General features: G+C 44.9%; 1 protein-coding gene and 3 pseudogenes across 1 annotated transcript; 1 reads left to right on the forward strand and 3 right to left on the reverse strand.

Moving 5' to 3' along the window:
- Positions 1-586: 586 nt before the first annotated feature.
- On the reverse strand, positions 587-2,580 carry LOC126556463 (uncharacterized; annotated as a pseudogene).
- Positions 2,581-6,409: 3,829 nt separating this feature from the next.
- LOC126564021 (uncharacterized) lies at positions 6,410-7,038 on the reverse strand. Its single transcript, XM_050220926.1, has 2 exons — positions 6,467-7,038; positions 6,410-6,419 (listed from the first exon to the last, which is right to left on the reverse strand). Exons 1-2 carry the CDS (start codon positions 7,036-7,038, stop codon positions 6,410-6,412), a joined length of 582 nt encoding a protein of 193 aa, XP_050076883.1.
- Positions 7,039-8,967: 1,929 nt separating this feature from the next.
- LOC126564031 (bifunctional arginine demethylase and lysyl-hydroxylase PSR-like) lies at positions 8,968-11,841 on the forward strand (annotated as a pseudogene).
- Positions 11,842-12,922: 1,081 nt separating this feature from the next.
- On the reverse strand, positions 12,923-16,257 carry LOC126564040 (bifunctional arginine demethylase and lysyl-hydroxylase PSR-like; annotated as a pseudogene).
- Between the last annotated feature and the right edge of the window lie 747 nt (positions 16,258-17,004).

Below are 17,004 nucleotides of genomic sequence, written 5' to 3' on the forward strand. Positions count from 1 at the left end.
TCTTCCAAAAACGGTCTTTTTTGTTGTTGTTGCTGTGTCGCAGAAATCCTTTCGTTCGCATCCTTTTTTTTATTTAATCGCTTTTTCCACAACACCCACACACGATGGTACCGCACATCGTGTACTGCATCATATTAACGATGGTGTTCTTTTTCACGATTTTCCCAACATCGGAAATGGAATCGGTCGGGTTGACCGTAAATCAGCTGTGCACACACTACCTGGCGGCTGAAACCGATTTCGTACCATCTGAAAGCGACCAGCGTGAAGCTGCTGATCCATTCCGCAATGCCGTTCCTGCACGTTATCTTCATTTGCTTAATGGCGTGGGTGCAGCCGGACGAGTTCGCAAGGCGGAGTTCGTACGCAGAATCGATCTGGAACGGGTTCTGTTCCGGATCCGGTACATTGCTGCTCCAAGCCATGCATACCGTATTTTACTGGGCAACGGACGGTTGGAGCAATCACCCAATCGCCAAGCAGGTGCATCTTTTGACGACACCCGACCTACCGGATTGGTGCTCGGTAGCAACGAATATTAACGACGAGTATCGGCGGTAAGTAGCAATGATTAGGACGGAATCAGTTACGTCAGCAACTTCCCCGACATTATTTCCACCGTCATCTTCCTCCGGAAGTACTTCGTATTGGAATGATCGAACGTGATCGGGTGGTCGCGTGTTAGGTATTCTGCAAACATACAGCTGAACACACCACAATCGCTCCCATTCTTCTGGCGCGGACAGTCGCGTATGTTCTGCTTGGTTAGGCCACTCTTGTCGAATGGCGTTTTGCGCTTGTCCAGTGATTCCTGACACAAATAGTCTTCCAGCGCGTTCAGTACGGCATTGTTGGGCGCACCCATCGAGTCGTAATAGTGTATCGTTTTCCGCCGCAGATCGATCGTCGACATACACCAATGAATGCCACCGACGTGTACCGGAACCACAATTATATCATTTGCCAGCAGGTCTACCTTGCGTGTCCAGCGCCGTACACCGGCGTAACCGATTTTCAGCAGCTGCGGGAGAAAGAACGTATTCATCGTGTAAACCTTCGGCAGGCCCTGGCCGTGCTTTTGCTCGCTACGATCCCGAAGCAGCTCCAAGTAGAAGTTGATGACCGCATCATTCATCCAGTTGAAATCCTGCAGCGTCACGAGATCGTTGCCGGTAATCTGGAGATTAAACTTCTCGATAACCACCTGGTTTCCGGTGCGCAACTTCTGATGCATCAAATTGAGTTGTTCCTTGGTTAGCTCCGGCAGCGGTACATCTTCCGGCTCGGGCGTTGATTCTTTCAGGTCCGGTTCGTTCAGCTCATCGAGCTTGTAGAAGGAGCACACATAGTCGAGCATTTTGTTGCGGGCCTCATTTTCCTGCACGTTTGTGGTTTGGCGCAGACTTTCGAGACGATTCTTTTCCTGCTCGATCAGGGATTTGCGCTGGCTGAACATGGTTGGGTAACGCTGCTCTACGTCCTGGATAATATCGTCCCAGCAGACTTGTTTCGTTTCGATCCGCTCCTTGGCCGTGTTAACCGGTTCCGGTGCACTCGGTTTCGATTGCTTTGTGTCGTTCGCATTGTCCCGCGCCAGTGGAAGCATCGAATCGAGCGGCGTAAATAAACGTCCATTTTTGGTTTGTGACACTTCCACCTCCACACAATCGTCGTCGCTAGCGTCATCGTCGGTTAGATCGAGCGTTTCTATTGAGGACTGTTCTTGCACCGTCGGTCGTGAAATATCTCCATTAATCGTCTTCCTCGTGTATCGATCGTAAGCGCTCCGTTTGGGCGGTTCGTTCATTTTGGGGAAAAACTTTAGCATCAGCGATTCATACTTCTTTACGGTTACACGTTGTGCGTTCAACTTTCGGTCGAAGGCAGCTGTGGAATCGGACCCGGACGTCGGGGTGGTGCTGTTCTTTGAGCGCAGCAGATTTTTAAAGTCGTGGGACAGCAGCGAAACATAACCGGAACTCACCTCATTGCCTCCCGACGACTGGCTACCGTTGGCAGTGGATACTGGCTTCGAGTAAATACTAGCAACACCTCGTTGACCAAAAGACGATGTTCGCGATGGGACGAACCTGTTCGAGATTAAATACGCCGGACACCGGCCACTGCCTCGTGCCAGCGGTCGTGTTTCTGGCCCCCTGAATCTGCTACTGGTATACGTATCGGCGACACTGTTGGGACTGACTGCTGCGAATGTGCGCTGAATGGATCCAAACGGCGGGGGTGCATGGTACGAACCGTAAACGTGGTTTACCCGTGACATGTCGGTAATTTCACCCAGGCGACGCGCGTTTGCCATCGACCGTGGATTCAGCCCATGTGCACCATTCTGCTGCACCTGCTGTACGTCGGGTATGGTCGCCAGATGCGGTCTCTGGTCGCGTATGACCTCTTCCACCGGTGGTGGAATCGAAGACACTGTCGTCATTCGGCGTTTCTTGATATCGATCGCTTGCGGCAACACACTCTCTCGCTTACGATCGTTGTTACTGCTATCGGTGCTTCCGCCGTGTCCGCTGCTCGCCATCATGCGTGCAATGACGGCACGGGAAACATTTTCATTTGCAAATCTCGGACATTAACAGCAACACCAACAAAAAAAATGCTACAGTATACCGTTTCAACAATGGCTGCCCGGTCGGTGGTGGTGTACGAACAAAAACGGAAAAGAAAGGAAGCGCAGCGCGCGCGCGATATCACAAACGACGCACCACGGGATGATCGCGTTTATTTGCCCCGAAAACGCAGCTACATTTACCGAACGCTTCCTTTCACAATGCTTAAATATACAAGGTACAATGAAAAATGGGGCCGGCTATATAGTCAATATCCGAAATACTCGGTACTCGAGTTACGCGGATTCGGAGATATGCGGATTTTCAAGTTTGACAGCATGTTGGGTTTATTATGCCAAATTAAGTTCTCCACCCTAAGCAATACGGCCTGGCCGGCCTTTACATTCTGGTAAAGGTACGTATTTGCACCAGCATTTGCACCACAATTGAATTAGTGTACACGGAGAATCGAGACGAAACGATGCTGAAAACGGAGAAATTGCTGCTGGTATCGATAGAAGATATGACATCAAAAAGAATACCCTTACGCTATAGAATTATCCAAGATAAAGCAATATCGTTATACCAAGACCTACAAACTGACGTTGCGGAACATGCGGAGTCATCATTCAAAGCTAGTGTTGGATGGTTTTGCAAATCCACAGAGAAACCGCAAGTTCTGATGAAAATGCTGCTTTGATATTCGTTTCGAGTTTCTCAAAATCAATTCAAGAACAAAATTACCTTCCCCAACAAATTTTTAATGTTGATGAAAGAGCTTTGTTTTGGAAAAAATGCCATCTCGCAGCTATGTTACAAAGGAAATGGATTCTATGCCAGGGTATAAGGCAGCAAAAGATTCAGTTGTGCAGACAGTTGTGTACCGAGCACAGAAGCCACGAGCTTTCAAAAATATTGACATAAAAAGTTTACCAGTCACATGGAAACATAACTCAAAAGGATGGTGTGAGAAATATTGTCGAAAATCATTGGTGAAATTATCGCGTTAAAATTTGTTGTAAGATGAAACCCGTGCAGTCTTGGTGTCGTTCCGTTTGTAACTGTTTATTCATCTGTCCTAGTTCATTTTACATAAATAGTTCATCCGAAATTCATCCTTATTTTCCTAGTTGTCAATTCGTGTAACGTCAAGTAGTGTGTGTTTACATTATTTGTGTGTGTGTTCTTTCGTTATAGTTCGAAATTTTAAATTCATGGAATTGTGTGTTATTAAAAACTAGCAGTAATTCTCACATTCCCGGCCACCAAAGAAGGAACTTCTTTAAATTTCATGCAATTTCTGAGTTTCGTGCAATCTCCTCTCGCTATTTCATGCAACTTATCTCCTAACGTTCCGCATGAGTGTTATGTGTGTATGTGTGTGTATGTTGTGTTTTGCACTGACAACTAAGTGTAAACAATGTTGAATGGTTTTGCTGCTGTAAGCTGCTCAGTGCTACTATCAACCTCCTGATCTGAATTTTTGTTCAAAGATTTGGTAGGATTGCCAAACGATTTGCTGCGCGTAAAATTTGCTTCCCTGACACCGTGCGTAGCGTTACCACTCGAAATACTCCATCCTTACCGGTATGTAAACCGGTTATCCTTCCGTCTGGCCATAAGGTTGGTGCTATGTTATCTTCCCTTATGATAACCAGTTGTCGTATTTCTAGCGGTACCGGATGGGTCGTGAAACGTTTTGCGCGGGCCTGTAGCTGTCTGTGTGTGACTCTGTTGCAAAACACACAAAGATTGCAACGTACGCTTTCGTTGGACTTCTGTTGCGCACCGTTGAATTCAGGAACACCGGACCACAATAATCGACGCCAATCACAGCAAAAGGCCTTGTTGGTGAAACCCTTGAAGTAGGAAGGTCAGCGACGGATTGTCGGCCACCAACACGCAGGATACCCGACGAATCGATGAATGGTGATAGTTACTTTAGCTTCGAGTTGCGCGATACGTCTACCAATCTCGCGCAGCTCATCCGAAAATGATTCCTGCTGGGCTATATGACACATCCGACGTTCAGCTTCAAGCAACTCACTCTTTGCCAATAGTGGAACTAACGTGATTAGTTCTGGAACCGTGGTTTGGGACTTGGTCGATGGTGTGTGTCCTGTTTTGCTTGCCCTTAGACACTTGATGAATCGCAAGCAATACGCAATAGTTCGCCTGAGACGGTTGTAAGTAGAGAATCGTGTGAATAACGCGCTGCTGTCATTGTTTATCGTTGACACAGCAACAACTCGTGGTGGAACAATTCGCTCTTCTGATGTTACGATCTCTTCTCTTGCAGGTTCAGTCTCAGGCCAATCTTCTACCATAATACTTAACCAATGTGGCCCATGCCACCACCGATGACAAGCCAGCAATTTGTCTGGAAGTAGACCTCGTGACACATCGTCTGCTGGGTTGTCTACGCCGGGCACATTTTTCCAGACCTTGATTCTTGTCTCCTCTTGAATCTGAGCCACCCTGTTTGCCACAAAAGGCTTCCAACGTCGTGGTGAAGAGTTGAGCCAGTGTAGAACGGTCATTGAGCCTGTCCAAGCGAAAGCTTACTGCCAATCTTGCCGCACAAATCTCTAATCTGGCGATTGAGTTTGTGTTAGCCAGCGAAACAACCTTCGATTTTGCTGCCACGAGTTGTACCGATGTTTCATTCTGCCGTTCTGCTCTCGTGTAGCAACAAGCATCATATGCAACCTGTGAAGCATCCGCGAAAATATGTAGCTGCACGCTTGTTGCTCCTCGTAGCGAAGTGTATCGCGGGATGCTTAGTTCACGAAGTGAGTGAAGCTTGGAATAGAACGCCGTCCATTCCCGTTTGAGATGTGATGGTAGCTCACTATTCCAATCCCACGATTTCCCTTTTGCCTTCAACGACCACAACTGTTGCATGAAAAGCTTAGCAATGATGATGGTTGGACTAAGCAAACCAAGTGGATCGAAGATCTTGGCAATGTATGATAGAGTTAGCCGCTTCGTCTTCACCGTCGTAGCAGTTGGTAGCCCAATTCGAAAACGAAGCATATCAGTTGCTGGTTCCCACACGAGCCCCAGGGTAGATAAGAATTGGGGATCTTGCCATTCGTGCGTGGGAAGAATTGTCAAATCTTCTGATGGGATGTCCTTCAGTGCTTCCGGTACATTTGATGTCCACTTTTTTAACGAAAAACCACCTGATTTGAGCATCTCTGAAATCTGTGTCCGGATTTCAACTGCATCCATGATGTCTTTTGTTCCCGTTAACGTTAACATTCACGTAGATGTCATGCAGTACTGGGCTCACTGCTTGAGGGTATTGTGCTTTGTGATCGTGAGCTATTTGTTTCAAGTTTCGAGTTGCCATAAAGGTGCAGATGCGGTGCCGTAGGTTACTGTTAGCAACTGGAAGGTCTGAATTGGATCTATAGGGGTTGCTCGGTATCGAATACTTCCGTCGCTGTAGACGTGGAGAATTTGGCGGTACATTATCTCCACATCTGCAGAAAGTGCGATTGCATGTGATCGGAAGCACACTATGATGGTGAACAGGTTGTCTTGGATCGGAGGCCCAACTAGCAGCTTGTCGTTTAGCGAATAACCGGAAGAAGATTTGCACGATGCATCGAATACGATTTAGACCTTGGTTGTCGTGCTCGTTTCCTTCACGACTGCATGATGGCACTACTACCTTTCAGTGTTGACCAGAATCGTCCACCGGACCGGTTAACCTCTTCATGTGACCCAAACACTCGTACTCCTCCATGAACTTAACGTACTCTTCTTTCATTTTAGGGTTCGCAGACAGACGAGGTTCCATACAACGATGTCGACGATCTGCCGTATCTTTAAAATACCCTAAAACGAAATTTGGCTTGGAATTAAACGGTAAACGAACGACATACCTTCCCGATGTATTGCGAACGGTTTCTGACACGTAGTGTCTTTCGCAAGCATCCTCTTCAACCGATAGCACAGGATCATCGACTATGGTTTCATTCTGCCAAAACCGCTGCATGGTATCTTCCAATGGAATGTCGTTTGTTGCGAGATTTCGCGGACCAGGTGATGAATGGTGAATGTTTCCGGTAACAATCCAACCGAAATGAGTTTCCACCAGCCACGGTCTTCCCACGCCGAGAGAGCGTTTGTGACCAGTGTGAAGCTCCCAGTAAGAATCGCCTCCTATGACGATATCGATTTGCCCAGGGATGTAGAAGGTGCTATCAGCTAATGCCACATTCGGCATTTTCCATGATGAGCTGTCCGTCGGTGAAATAGGGATGTTGGCTGACGGCTTGTCCAACACCAGGAATGCTATATCCGTAGCAAAGGGTTGCGTCTTGGACCGAACTGTTGCGACGATCGAACCTTTTACTTGCTGCACCGCATTTCCGATGCCCGGTACAGCGATATTGACCTTGTTGCGGTTGGTCAACAGCTTTCGAGCACATTCCTCCGAGATGAAATTCGACATGGACCCCGAATCGTGTAAGGCCCTTGCCTCGTGTGCATCGAGGCCCTTGTGCGTGTACCGTAATCATCGTGAATTACGATTTGGGCCGTCTCCAGAAACACCTTATCATCGCCCAAATGTGCTGTCATGGTAACCGCTGTAGCTGGAGTGTGATGCAGAAGTGTATGATGATGCTGACGACACGTTCGACACGAGTACTCAGACTTGCATGCTCTTATCTGATGAGTGTCACTCAAACAGTTGCAACACAAGTGATTCGCTGTGACGACATCTCGTCGCTGCTGGACATCCTTCGCGATGAAAACCGGATAGTTGCGTAGAAAATGTTCGTCGGTGCAAGCTAATGGACACTTTGGCTGTCGAGAATGAGGAGGCTTGATGACATGAGCCGTGTGTGATGTTGCTGCATTTGCGATGAATCTCCTTTGCACTGACTGACGATGAATGCCGGCCACTTTTCGTCCACTATCACCTTGCTCACACGCAAAATCGTTCGTCGATTTCAGGATCTGGATCCGATCCTGCACAATGGCGATTACATCACTGTATTTTTCCTTAGTGACATGCACGGAATGCTTTTCCCAAGTCATCAATGTTTCTCGATCCAGCTTCATCAACAGCATGTTCGATAGTGTCGTGTCCCACGCTTCAACCGGTTCATTCAGCTTCACTAACCCGCTGACAAAACGAGTGAATTCGTCCACTAAGTGCGTAAGCTTGTCGACGCACACCGATTGTACTCCCGGAAGGTAGTGCAATTTCCGATAATATTGACGGATCAACAGACGTGAATTGTCGTACCGCTTTAGAAGTGCCGCCCACTTAACTAAATAGTTATCCGATGTTAAAGGGGTTTGCTCGAATGGTAGAGCGGCGTCACCCTTCAACGATGAAAGTAGGTATTGTAATTTGGCGATGGAGGGTAATTCTGCAGACGCGTCGATCATGACTACGAAGCGATCTCTGAAGTAAAGCTATTTTGTATGGTCTCCATCAAACGTTGGCAGCTCGATCTTTGGTAGGCGTAGGTTCGGTGCGTTTGGTCGACCAAAAGCCAGCGTAGAGGAAGCCAACCCCGTTGTATCGTTCAGCGTACCTTCATCCTTAAGCTGGTTCTCTCGCAGGAATGATTCCAGCTTCCGGAAACGATCCTCGATCTCACTCCTCTCAGTTAGGTACGTTTCGAAGCTTGCGTCGGTTTCATCCAACTGTTCGAGTTTTTCGATTGTGTTGAAGAACCCTGCCTTGTGCCTTTCCAAATCTTCTAAAACTTCCGGAATCTGCATTGCACAATCGGGCACAAATTCATTTTGAAACCGTTCCAGCGTCTTGAACCCTTCCACTGCTACTATCTTCTTGAGAGTAGAAGAATCTTGCAATGCCTTGATTTTCTTGTCCATTGTAAATTACACCTTGTAATTTCACTCGAAATAAAAGAACGAACGAACGCGATGGCGCGAAATTTGAAGGATGACGCGTAACAGGTCGTTGCACTTGAACGCGGGGCGAACTAGAGATGGCGCGAAGCGTCACGTAAAAACTGTACTTATCCGAAAGATCCGAAATTCACCCTTGATAGCAGGATGATGAAGAGCTTACACTTCCTTTTTCCACGATCCGGTTCGAAGGACCAAAAATGTGAGAAATATTCTCGAAAATCACTGGTAAAATTATCGCGGTAAAATTTGTTGTAAGATGAAACCCGTGCATTCTTGGTGTCGTTCCGTTTGTAACTGTTTATTCATCTGTCCTAGTTCATTTTACATAAATAGTTCATCCGAAATTCATCCTTATTTTCCTAGGTGTCAATTCGTGTAACGTCAAGTAGTGTGTGTTTACATTATTTGTGTGTGTTCTTTCGTTATAGTTCGAAATTTTAAGTTCATGGAATATGTGTAATTAAAAACTAGCAGTAATTCTCACAATAAGATGTACATCAATAACCATATTTGTTTTAGTATTAGCAAACCCAACTATGTAGAACGGGCTACTAATGTGTTGTATCATTTTCTTCTTTCAACGTCCACAGAACTATCGGACAGATCAGCATGGGTTCAGCTGGGTTACCATGAAGCGTTCGCCCTTTATGCATTTCGTGGACAATGTGGAGCGAATTCACGTCAACAAAGTTAGTCCGAAAGAATTTATCGAACGCTTCGAACGCATCTATCAACCAGTGGTCATAGAGGGTATGCAGGATAATTGGAAAGCTAGTCATAAGTGGAAACTAGAGCGTCTCGCGAAGAAGTACCGCAACCAAAAGTTTAAATGTGGCGAAAACAACGATGGGTACAGTGTTAAGATGAAGATGAAGTATTACGTGGAATACATGCGTAGCACTACGGACGACAGCCCACTCTATATATTCGACAGCAGTTTTGGCGAGGTAAGTTGGAATAGGTAGATAAGTCTTAGTCCTAACCACGATAAAAGAGTTTTTTTTGCCAAATTCAATTTGTTTACTCAACAATTGCCTTTGAGAGCTTACTTGTAGCGATCCACTACCTTTTCGTAGTCCGTTTTTAAATACAGTTTGCCATTAGCATCAAAATAGGACTCTGTTTCAGCGATCACTTCATCGTTGAATCTCAATTTATTTCCAGCCAGCATGCTTTTATGATCTATTTATTTATTTTTACCATGTTGTTTCATCCATATTCACATATCGACACAAAAATAGACTTTTTTGTAGTTTGAAAGCTGAAAAACGTTGTTGTTACTGATCGATTGTGAGCTCACACAGCGTTCATTTTACGCGTATTCAATCGTAAAATACTTCGCGAATCATAAAATACTCAAGTTCGTTCGATAACGAAAGAGCTTCGTATATTTCCATTAAAATTGTTTTACGGTTATCCAAAACACCTGGTTTTACTTTTTATCATTTTTTGTAAAAAAAAAACACTTTCGGGCGACCACTGCAATTAACGGGCAACCACTGAGGGTTTGGCGCTACGGCTACTTTTAAACTCACAGAACTAATACTTAATGTTTGTGGGTGATTGTGCTGACTCCGGGTAAAACTGATCAAAGCATTGTTTTGTTTTGAACATTTGCCCATCAAAAATCACTTATGGAAAAGCCCATCAAATGCTTTTTATCCATTTTTTACACTATATCAGCAGAGGCTCCATTATTTTCGTTCATGTATAGAGGCTTTGGCTACATTCGCCTCACTACTGCATACAAGAAGTGGTTTCTACTAATACAAATTTAACGCGAATGTGTCTTATCTATTAATTGAAGCTATTGCGATTGCGATATTATGGCTAATAAAAAGTTTAAAATATTGCTTCAATTTCTCTGTATAAATGACTGATCCGTAAAAATCGAACTGGTGGAAATCGTAAGTGGTCTAGTTGGCAAGTGGCTCGGTGGCTCGTGTATCCATGGCAATCGGTGAGGATGTGGCGGACGGTGATGTCAACATTACAGAAGCTGCAGAGTGGAGGACTAGATTTTTCTAGGAGGTAGGAGTGTGTAAGGCGGGTATGACCTATACGAAGGCGGGAAAGGGCTCGTTGGATGTGGCTGAATTCGGTATCTTCCCATGAAGCGGTGTTGTGCTTGATGGGACGGAGTTTGTGGCTTAGGTCTAGGTTGTGCCATGTGGTGTTCCAGTGTTGGGAGATAAGGGTGTTGGTGAGGTGGATTGTATCTCGACGTGTAAGGGTGTTGTGTAGTTCATCAGGGCGGAGTCGACCATTGTTGGCAAGTTGATCGACTTTTTCGTTAACGTGAATTATCGTGAAGATTTGCGAGGATGCCGGTATGGAGTCCAGGAATTAAATATCCGTGTATTTGGGGGTTCCGTGGTCCAGGGCGGTCAGTAAATATGACATTCGGTCAATTAATTTTTTTTGTGCCGCAATCTATACATCGTGACTACAATTTATCTATCCACCCGTTAAAAGTATTGTATTAAATAGATATTCATACCGTACTTCGTCTGTTGTAGCACCATCGTCGCAGCAAGTTACTAGAGGACTACGACGTACCACTCTACTTCCGTGACGATCTGTTTCAACATGCGGGAGAAGTACGGCGACCACCGTACCGATGGTTCGTTATGGGACCAGCCCGATCCGGTACCGGTATACATATCGATCCGCTTGGCACGAGTGCCTGGAATGCGCTGGTGCACGGTCATAAGCGCTGGTGTCTCTTTCCAACCCACACGCCTAAGTAGCTGCTCAAGGTAACCGGTTCGATCGGGGGAAAACAGCGAGATGAAGCAATCACCTGGTTTAGCTTGATCTACCCACGCACGAAGCAACCGAACTGGCCCAACGACTGTAAGCCGGTTCGTATGCACCGTCCACGTTTTCTTCTATGGTATCCTTTTTTATGCTAATGTCCGTTATCCCCTCGTATCCTCCTTTTGCAGCTTGAAATTTTACAAAAACCAGGCGAAACGGTGTTTGTACCAGGCGGCTGGTGGCACGTAGTACTTAATCTGGACGATACCGTTGCCGTTACGCAAAACTTCTGCAGCCGTACCAACTTCCCGGTGGTATGACACAAAACAGTTCGTGGCCGGCCGAAGCTGTCGATCAAGTGGTTGAAGATGTTACAGGTGGTTAAGCCGAACCTAGCTAAGATCGCGTCCGAAACTGATATCGGACAGAGTACGGGAGTTGCGTCGGACAGCTCGAGCAACTCTAGCTCATCGTCTTCCAGCTCGAGCAACTATGACGACAGCGACTGTGAATCGAATACCGACAGTGGCCAGGAGTCACTTTCGGCGCACAAATCAAAAAAGCTTAAAAAACGAACAATGGCGGGGATAATAATAGTCTGTGATGCCACACGGACAAAAGTTGATACGCGTTGTCAACAATGCATGCCTTCTTGACAAAAATTCCTCTCTAAGGTTCAAAATTTGTGTTTGAAGGTTGAACGTTTGTAAAATGAGAATTAATTTTTTGAAATCTAATCCCTTCCTATTTTTCCTACATGTTAATGTATATTTGTTTGCTGTTTTATGGTGGATTCTACGATGCTGCGCTTGATCTCGGATGGACTTAGGCTCATCCGCACGGGTTTGTTTATATTAGCTACTTAATCTTACAAGACATTTCAAACAGAATGTTTGTTTTTCTTTGCTTGTTTGTTCCGTTTTGTTGTTTAAAGTTTAAATTTGTTTTTGTTTGCTGTCTTGCTTGGTTTAGTGTTGGTGGATTCGTTCGTTATTCGTTATAAAAAGGCACAATACCGCTGATTACATGCAATTTATCGTGCACGTATGTACGTGTATGTTTTGTGTGAGAGTTTTTACATTTAAATATCTGTCACACATTTTCGTCAATCAATAATGATGTTTGATTGGAATTGAATTGCTTGCTGCAGCTCTTGTCTGTCTGTTTATCCGTTTCCTAGCAGCCTTCTTTCTGTACAATTTCTGAATATTTCATATTCTATGCTGGAACACATGATTTTTTTTTTCCTGCGAGCCTCTTCTTCTGCTTCGATCGCACTGCAACAAAGCGTGCGCAATACATGTTCGGTTACATCACATCCATTTGCCATTTGCTTGCTCGTGCGCATCGTATTGCGTTTAAGTCTATAATTGAATTAGTTATTCTAGAATTTTCTACCAACCAATTCCTTCACTTCTTGCTCTGAGGCATATAAATAAAGATACTGCAAACTGGCAAAACGTATCGATAGGTCTTGCAACCCACAACCGCAGGCTGTTCGCCGGCGGGAGTTGCCTGTACATTGCTAACACGAACTAACATTGCCTTCTGCTAGTTGCTGGAGCTTGGTGACCGATTGTCTGTGAGAAAGATGGCGCTTTGCAAATGAAAAAAAGTTTAAAGGTATAATGATAAGTATAGTAAACCATTGATTCGCCCGAACAAACCGATCGCGAAACGTGAGGTTAAAGTGGAAAATCGTTAATCGAACTATTGGCGACACTATTATTATCGCCGCCATTGTTCGTTTTTTTATGCTTTTTTGATTTGTGCGCCGAAAGTGACTCTTGGCCACTGTCGGTATTCGATTCACAGTCGCTGTCGTCATAGTTGCTCGAGCTGGAAGGCGATGAGCTAGAGTTGCTCGAGCTGTCCGACGCAACTCCCGTACTCTGTCCGATATCAATTTCGGACGCGATCTTAGCTAGGTTCGGCTCAACCACCTGTAACATCTTCAACCACTTGATCGACAGCTTCGGCCGGCCACGAACTGTTTTGTGCCATACCACCGGGAAGTTGGTACGGCTGCAGAAGTTTTGCGTAACGGCAACGGTATCATCCAGATTAAGTACTACGTGCCACCAGCCGCCTGGTACAAACACCGTTTCGCCTGGTTTTTGTAAAATTTCAAGCTGCAAAAGGAGGTTCCAAGGGGATAACGGACGTAAGCATAAAAAAGGACACCATAGAAGAAAACGGGGACGGTGCATACGAACCGGCTTACAGTCGTTGGGCCAGTCCGGTTGTTTCGTGCGTGGGTAGATCAAGCTAAACCAGGTGATTGCCTCATCTCGCTGTTTTCCCCCGATCGAACCGGTTACCTTGAGCAGCTCCTTAGGCGTGTGGGTTGGAAAGAGACACCAGCGCATTCCAGGCACTCGTGCCAAGCGGATCGATATGTATACCGGTACCGGATCGGGCTGGTCCCATCACGAACCATCGGTACGGTGGTCGCCGTACTTCTCCCGCATGTTGAAACAGATCGTCACGGAAGTGGAGTGGTACGTCGTAGTCCTCTAGTAACTTGCTGCGACGATGGTACTACAACAGACGAAGTACGGTATGAATATCTATTTAATACAATACTTTTAACGGGTGGATAGATAAATTGTAGTCACGATGTATAGATTGCGGCACAAAAAAAATTAATTGACCGAATGTCATCTTTACTGACCGCCCTGGACCACGGAACCCCCAAATACACGGATATTTAATTCCTGGACTCCATACCTCCATATCCTCGAAAATTTTCACGGTAATTCCCGTTAACGAAAAAGCCGATCAACTTGCCAACAATGGTCGACTCCGCCCTGATGAACTACACAACACCCTTACACGTCGAGATACCATCCACCTCACCAACACCCTTATCTCCCAACACTGGAACATCACATGGCACAACCTAGACCTAAGCCACAAACTCCGTCCCATCAAGCACAACACCGCTTCATGGGAAGATACCGAATTCAGCCACATCCAACGAGCCCTTTCCCGCCTTCGTATAGGTCATACCCGCCTTACACACTCCTACCTCCTAGAAAAATCTAGTCCTCCACTCTGCAGCTTCTGTAATCTTGACATCACCGTCCGCCACATCCTCACCGATTGCCATGGATACACGAGCCACCGAGCCACTTGCCAACTAGACCACTTACGATTTCCACCATTTCGATTTTTACGGATCAGTCATTTATACAGAAAAATTTAAGCAATATTTTAAACTTTTTACTAGCCATAATCGCAATAGCTTCAAATAATAGATAAGGCACATTCGCGTTAAATTTGTATTAGTAGAAACCACTTCTTGTATGCAGTAGTGAGGCGAATGTAGCCAAAGCCTCTATACATGAACGAAAATAATGAAGCCACTGCTGATATAGTGTAAAAAATGGATAAAAAGCATTTGATGGGCTTTTCCATAAGTGATTTTTGATGGGCAAATGTTCAAAACAAAACAATGCTTTGATCAGTTTTACCCGGAGTCAGCACAATCACCCACAAACATTAAGTATTAGTTCTGTGAGTTTAAAAGTAGCCGTAGCGCCAAACCCGCAGTGGTTGCCCGTTAATCACAGTGGTCGCCCGAAAGTGTTTTTTTGCAAAAAATGATAAAAAGTAAAACCAGGTGTTTTGGATAACCGTAAAACAATTTTAATGGAAATATACGAAGCTCTTTCGTTATCGAACGAACTTGAGTATTTTATGATTCGCGAAGTATTTTATGATTGAATACGCGTAAAATGAACGCTGTGTAAGCTCACAATCGATCAGTAACAACAACGTTTTTCAGCTTTCAAACTACAAAAAAGTCTATTTTTGTGTCGATATGTGAATATGGATGAAACAACATGGAAAAAATAACTAAATAGATCATAAAAGCATGCTGGCTGGAAATAAATTGAGATTCAACGATGAAGTAATCGCTGAAACAGAGTCCTATTTTGAGGCTAATGGCAAACTGTATTTAAAAACGGACTACGAAAAGGTAGTGGATCGCTACAAGTAAGCTCTCAAAGGCAATTGTTGAGTAAACAAATTGAATTTGGCAAAAAAAACTCTTTTATCGTGGTTAGGACTAAGACTTATCTACCTATTCCAACTTACCTCGCCAAAACTGCTGTCGAATATATAGAGTGGGCTGTCGTCCGTAGTGCTACGCATGTATTCCACGTAATACTTCATCTTCATCTTAACACTGTACCCATCGTTGTTTTCGCCACATTTAAACTTTTGGTTGCGGTACTTCTTCGCGAGACGCTCTAGTTTCCACTTATGACTAGCTTTCCAATTATCCTGCATACCCTCTATGACCACTGGTTGATAGATGCGTTCGAAGCGTTCGATAAATTCTTTCGGACTAACTTTGTTGACGTGAATTCGCTCCACATTGTCCACGAAATGCATAAAGGGCGAACGCTTCATGGTAACCCAGCTGAACCCATGCTGATCTGTCCGATAGTTCTGTGGACGGTGAAAGAAGAAAATGATACAACACATTAGTAGCCCGTTCTACACAGTTGGGTTTGCTAATACTAAAACAAATATGGTTATTGATGTATATCTTATTGTGAGAATTACTGTTAGTTTTTAATTACACATATTCCATGAACTTAAAATTTCGAACTATAACGAAAGAACACACACAAATAATGTAAACACACACTACTTGACGTTACACGAATTGACAACTAGGAAAATAAGGATGAATTTCGGATGAACTATTTATGTAAAATGAACTAGGACAGATGAATAAACAATTACAAACGGAACGACACCAAGACTGCACGGGTTTCATCTTACAACAAATTTTACCGCGATAATTTTACCAGTGATTTTCGAGAATATTTCTCACATTTTTGGTCCTTCGAACCGGATCGTGGAAAAAGGAAGTGTAAGCTCTTCATCATCCTGCTATCAAGGGTGAATTTCGGATCTTTCGGATAAGTACAGTTTTTACGTGACGCTTCGCGCCATCGCTAGTTCGCCCCGCGTTCAAGTGCAACGACCTGTTACGCGTCATCCTTCAAATTTCGCGCCATCGCGTTCGTTCGATCGTTTATTTCGTGTGAAATTACAAGGTGTAATTTACAATGGACAAGAAAATCAAGGCATTGCAAGATTCTTCTACTCTCAAGAAGAGAGTAGCAGTGGAAGGGCTCAAGACGCTGGAACGGTTTCAAATTGAATTTGTGCCCGATTGTGCAATGCAGATTCCGGAAGTTTTGGAAGATTTGGAAAGGCACAAGGCAGGGTTCTTCAACACAATCGAAAAACTCGAACAGTTGGATGAAACCGACGCAAGCTTCGAAACGTACCTAACTGAGAGGAGTGAGATCGAGGATCGTTTCCGGAAGCTGGAATCATTCCTGCGAGAGAACCAGCTTAAGGATGAAGGTACGCTGAACGATACAACGGGGTTGGCTTCCTCTACGCTGGCTTTTGGTCGACCAAACGCACCGAACCTACGCCTACCAAAGATCGAGCTGCCAACGTTTGATGGAGACCATACAAAATAGCTTTACTTCAGAGATCGCTTCGTAGTCATGATCGACGCGTCTGCAGAATTACCCTCCATCGCCAAATTACAATACCTACTTTCATCGTTGAAGGGTGACGCCGCTCTACCATTCGAGCACACCCCTTTAACATCGGATAACTATTTAGTTAAGTGGGCGGCACTTCTAAAGCGGTACGACAATTCACGTCTGTTGATCCGTCAATATTATCGGAAATTGCACTACCTTCCGGGAGTACAATCGATGTGCGT

This window comes from Anopheles maculipalpis, chromosome X (genome assembly GCF_943734695.1).
Source record: "Anopheles maculipalpis chromosome X, idAnoMacuDA_375_x, whole genome shotgun sequence".
NCBI classification, from domain to species: domain Eukaryota; kingdom Metazoa; phylum Arthropoda; class Insecta; order Diptera; family Culicidae; genus Anopheles; species Anopheles maculipalpis.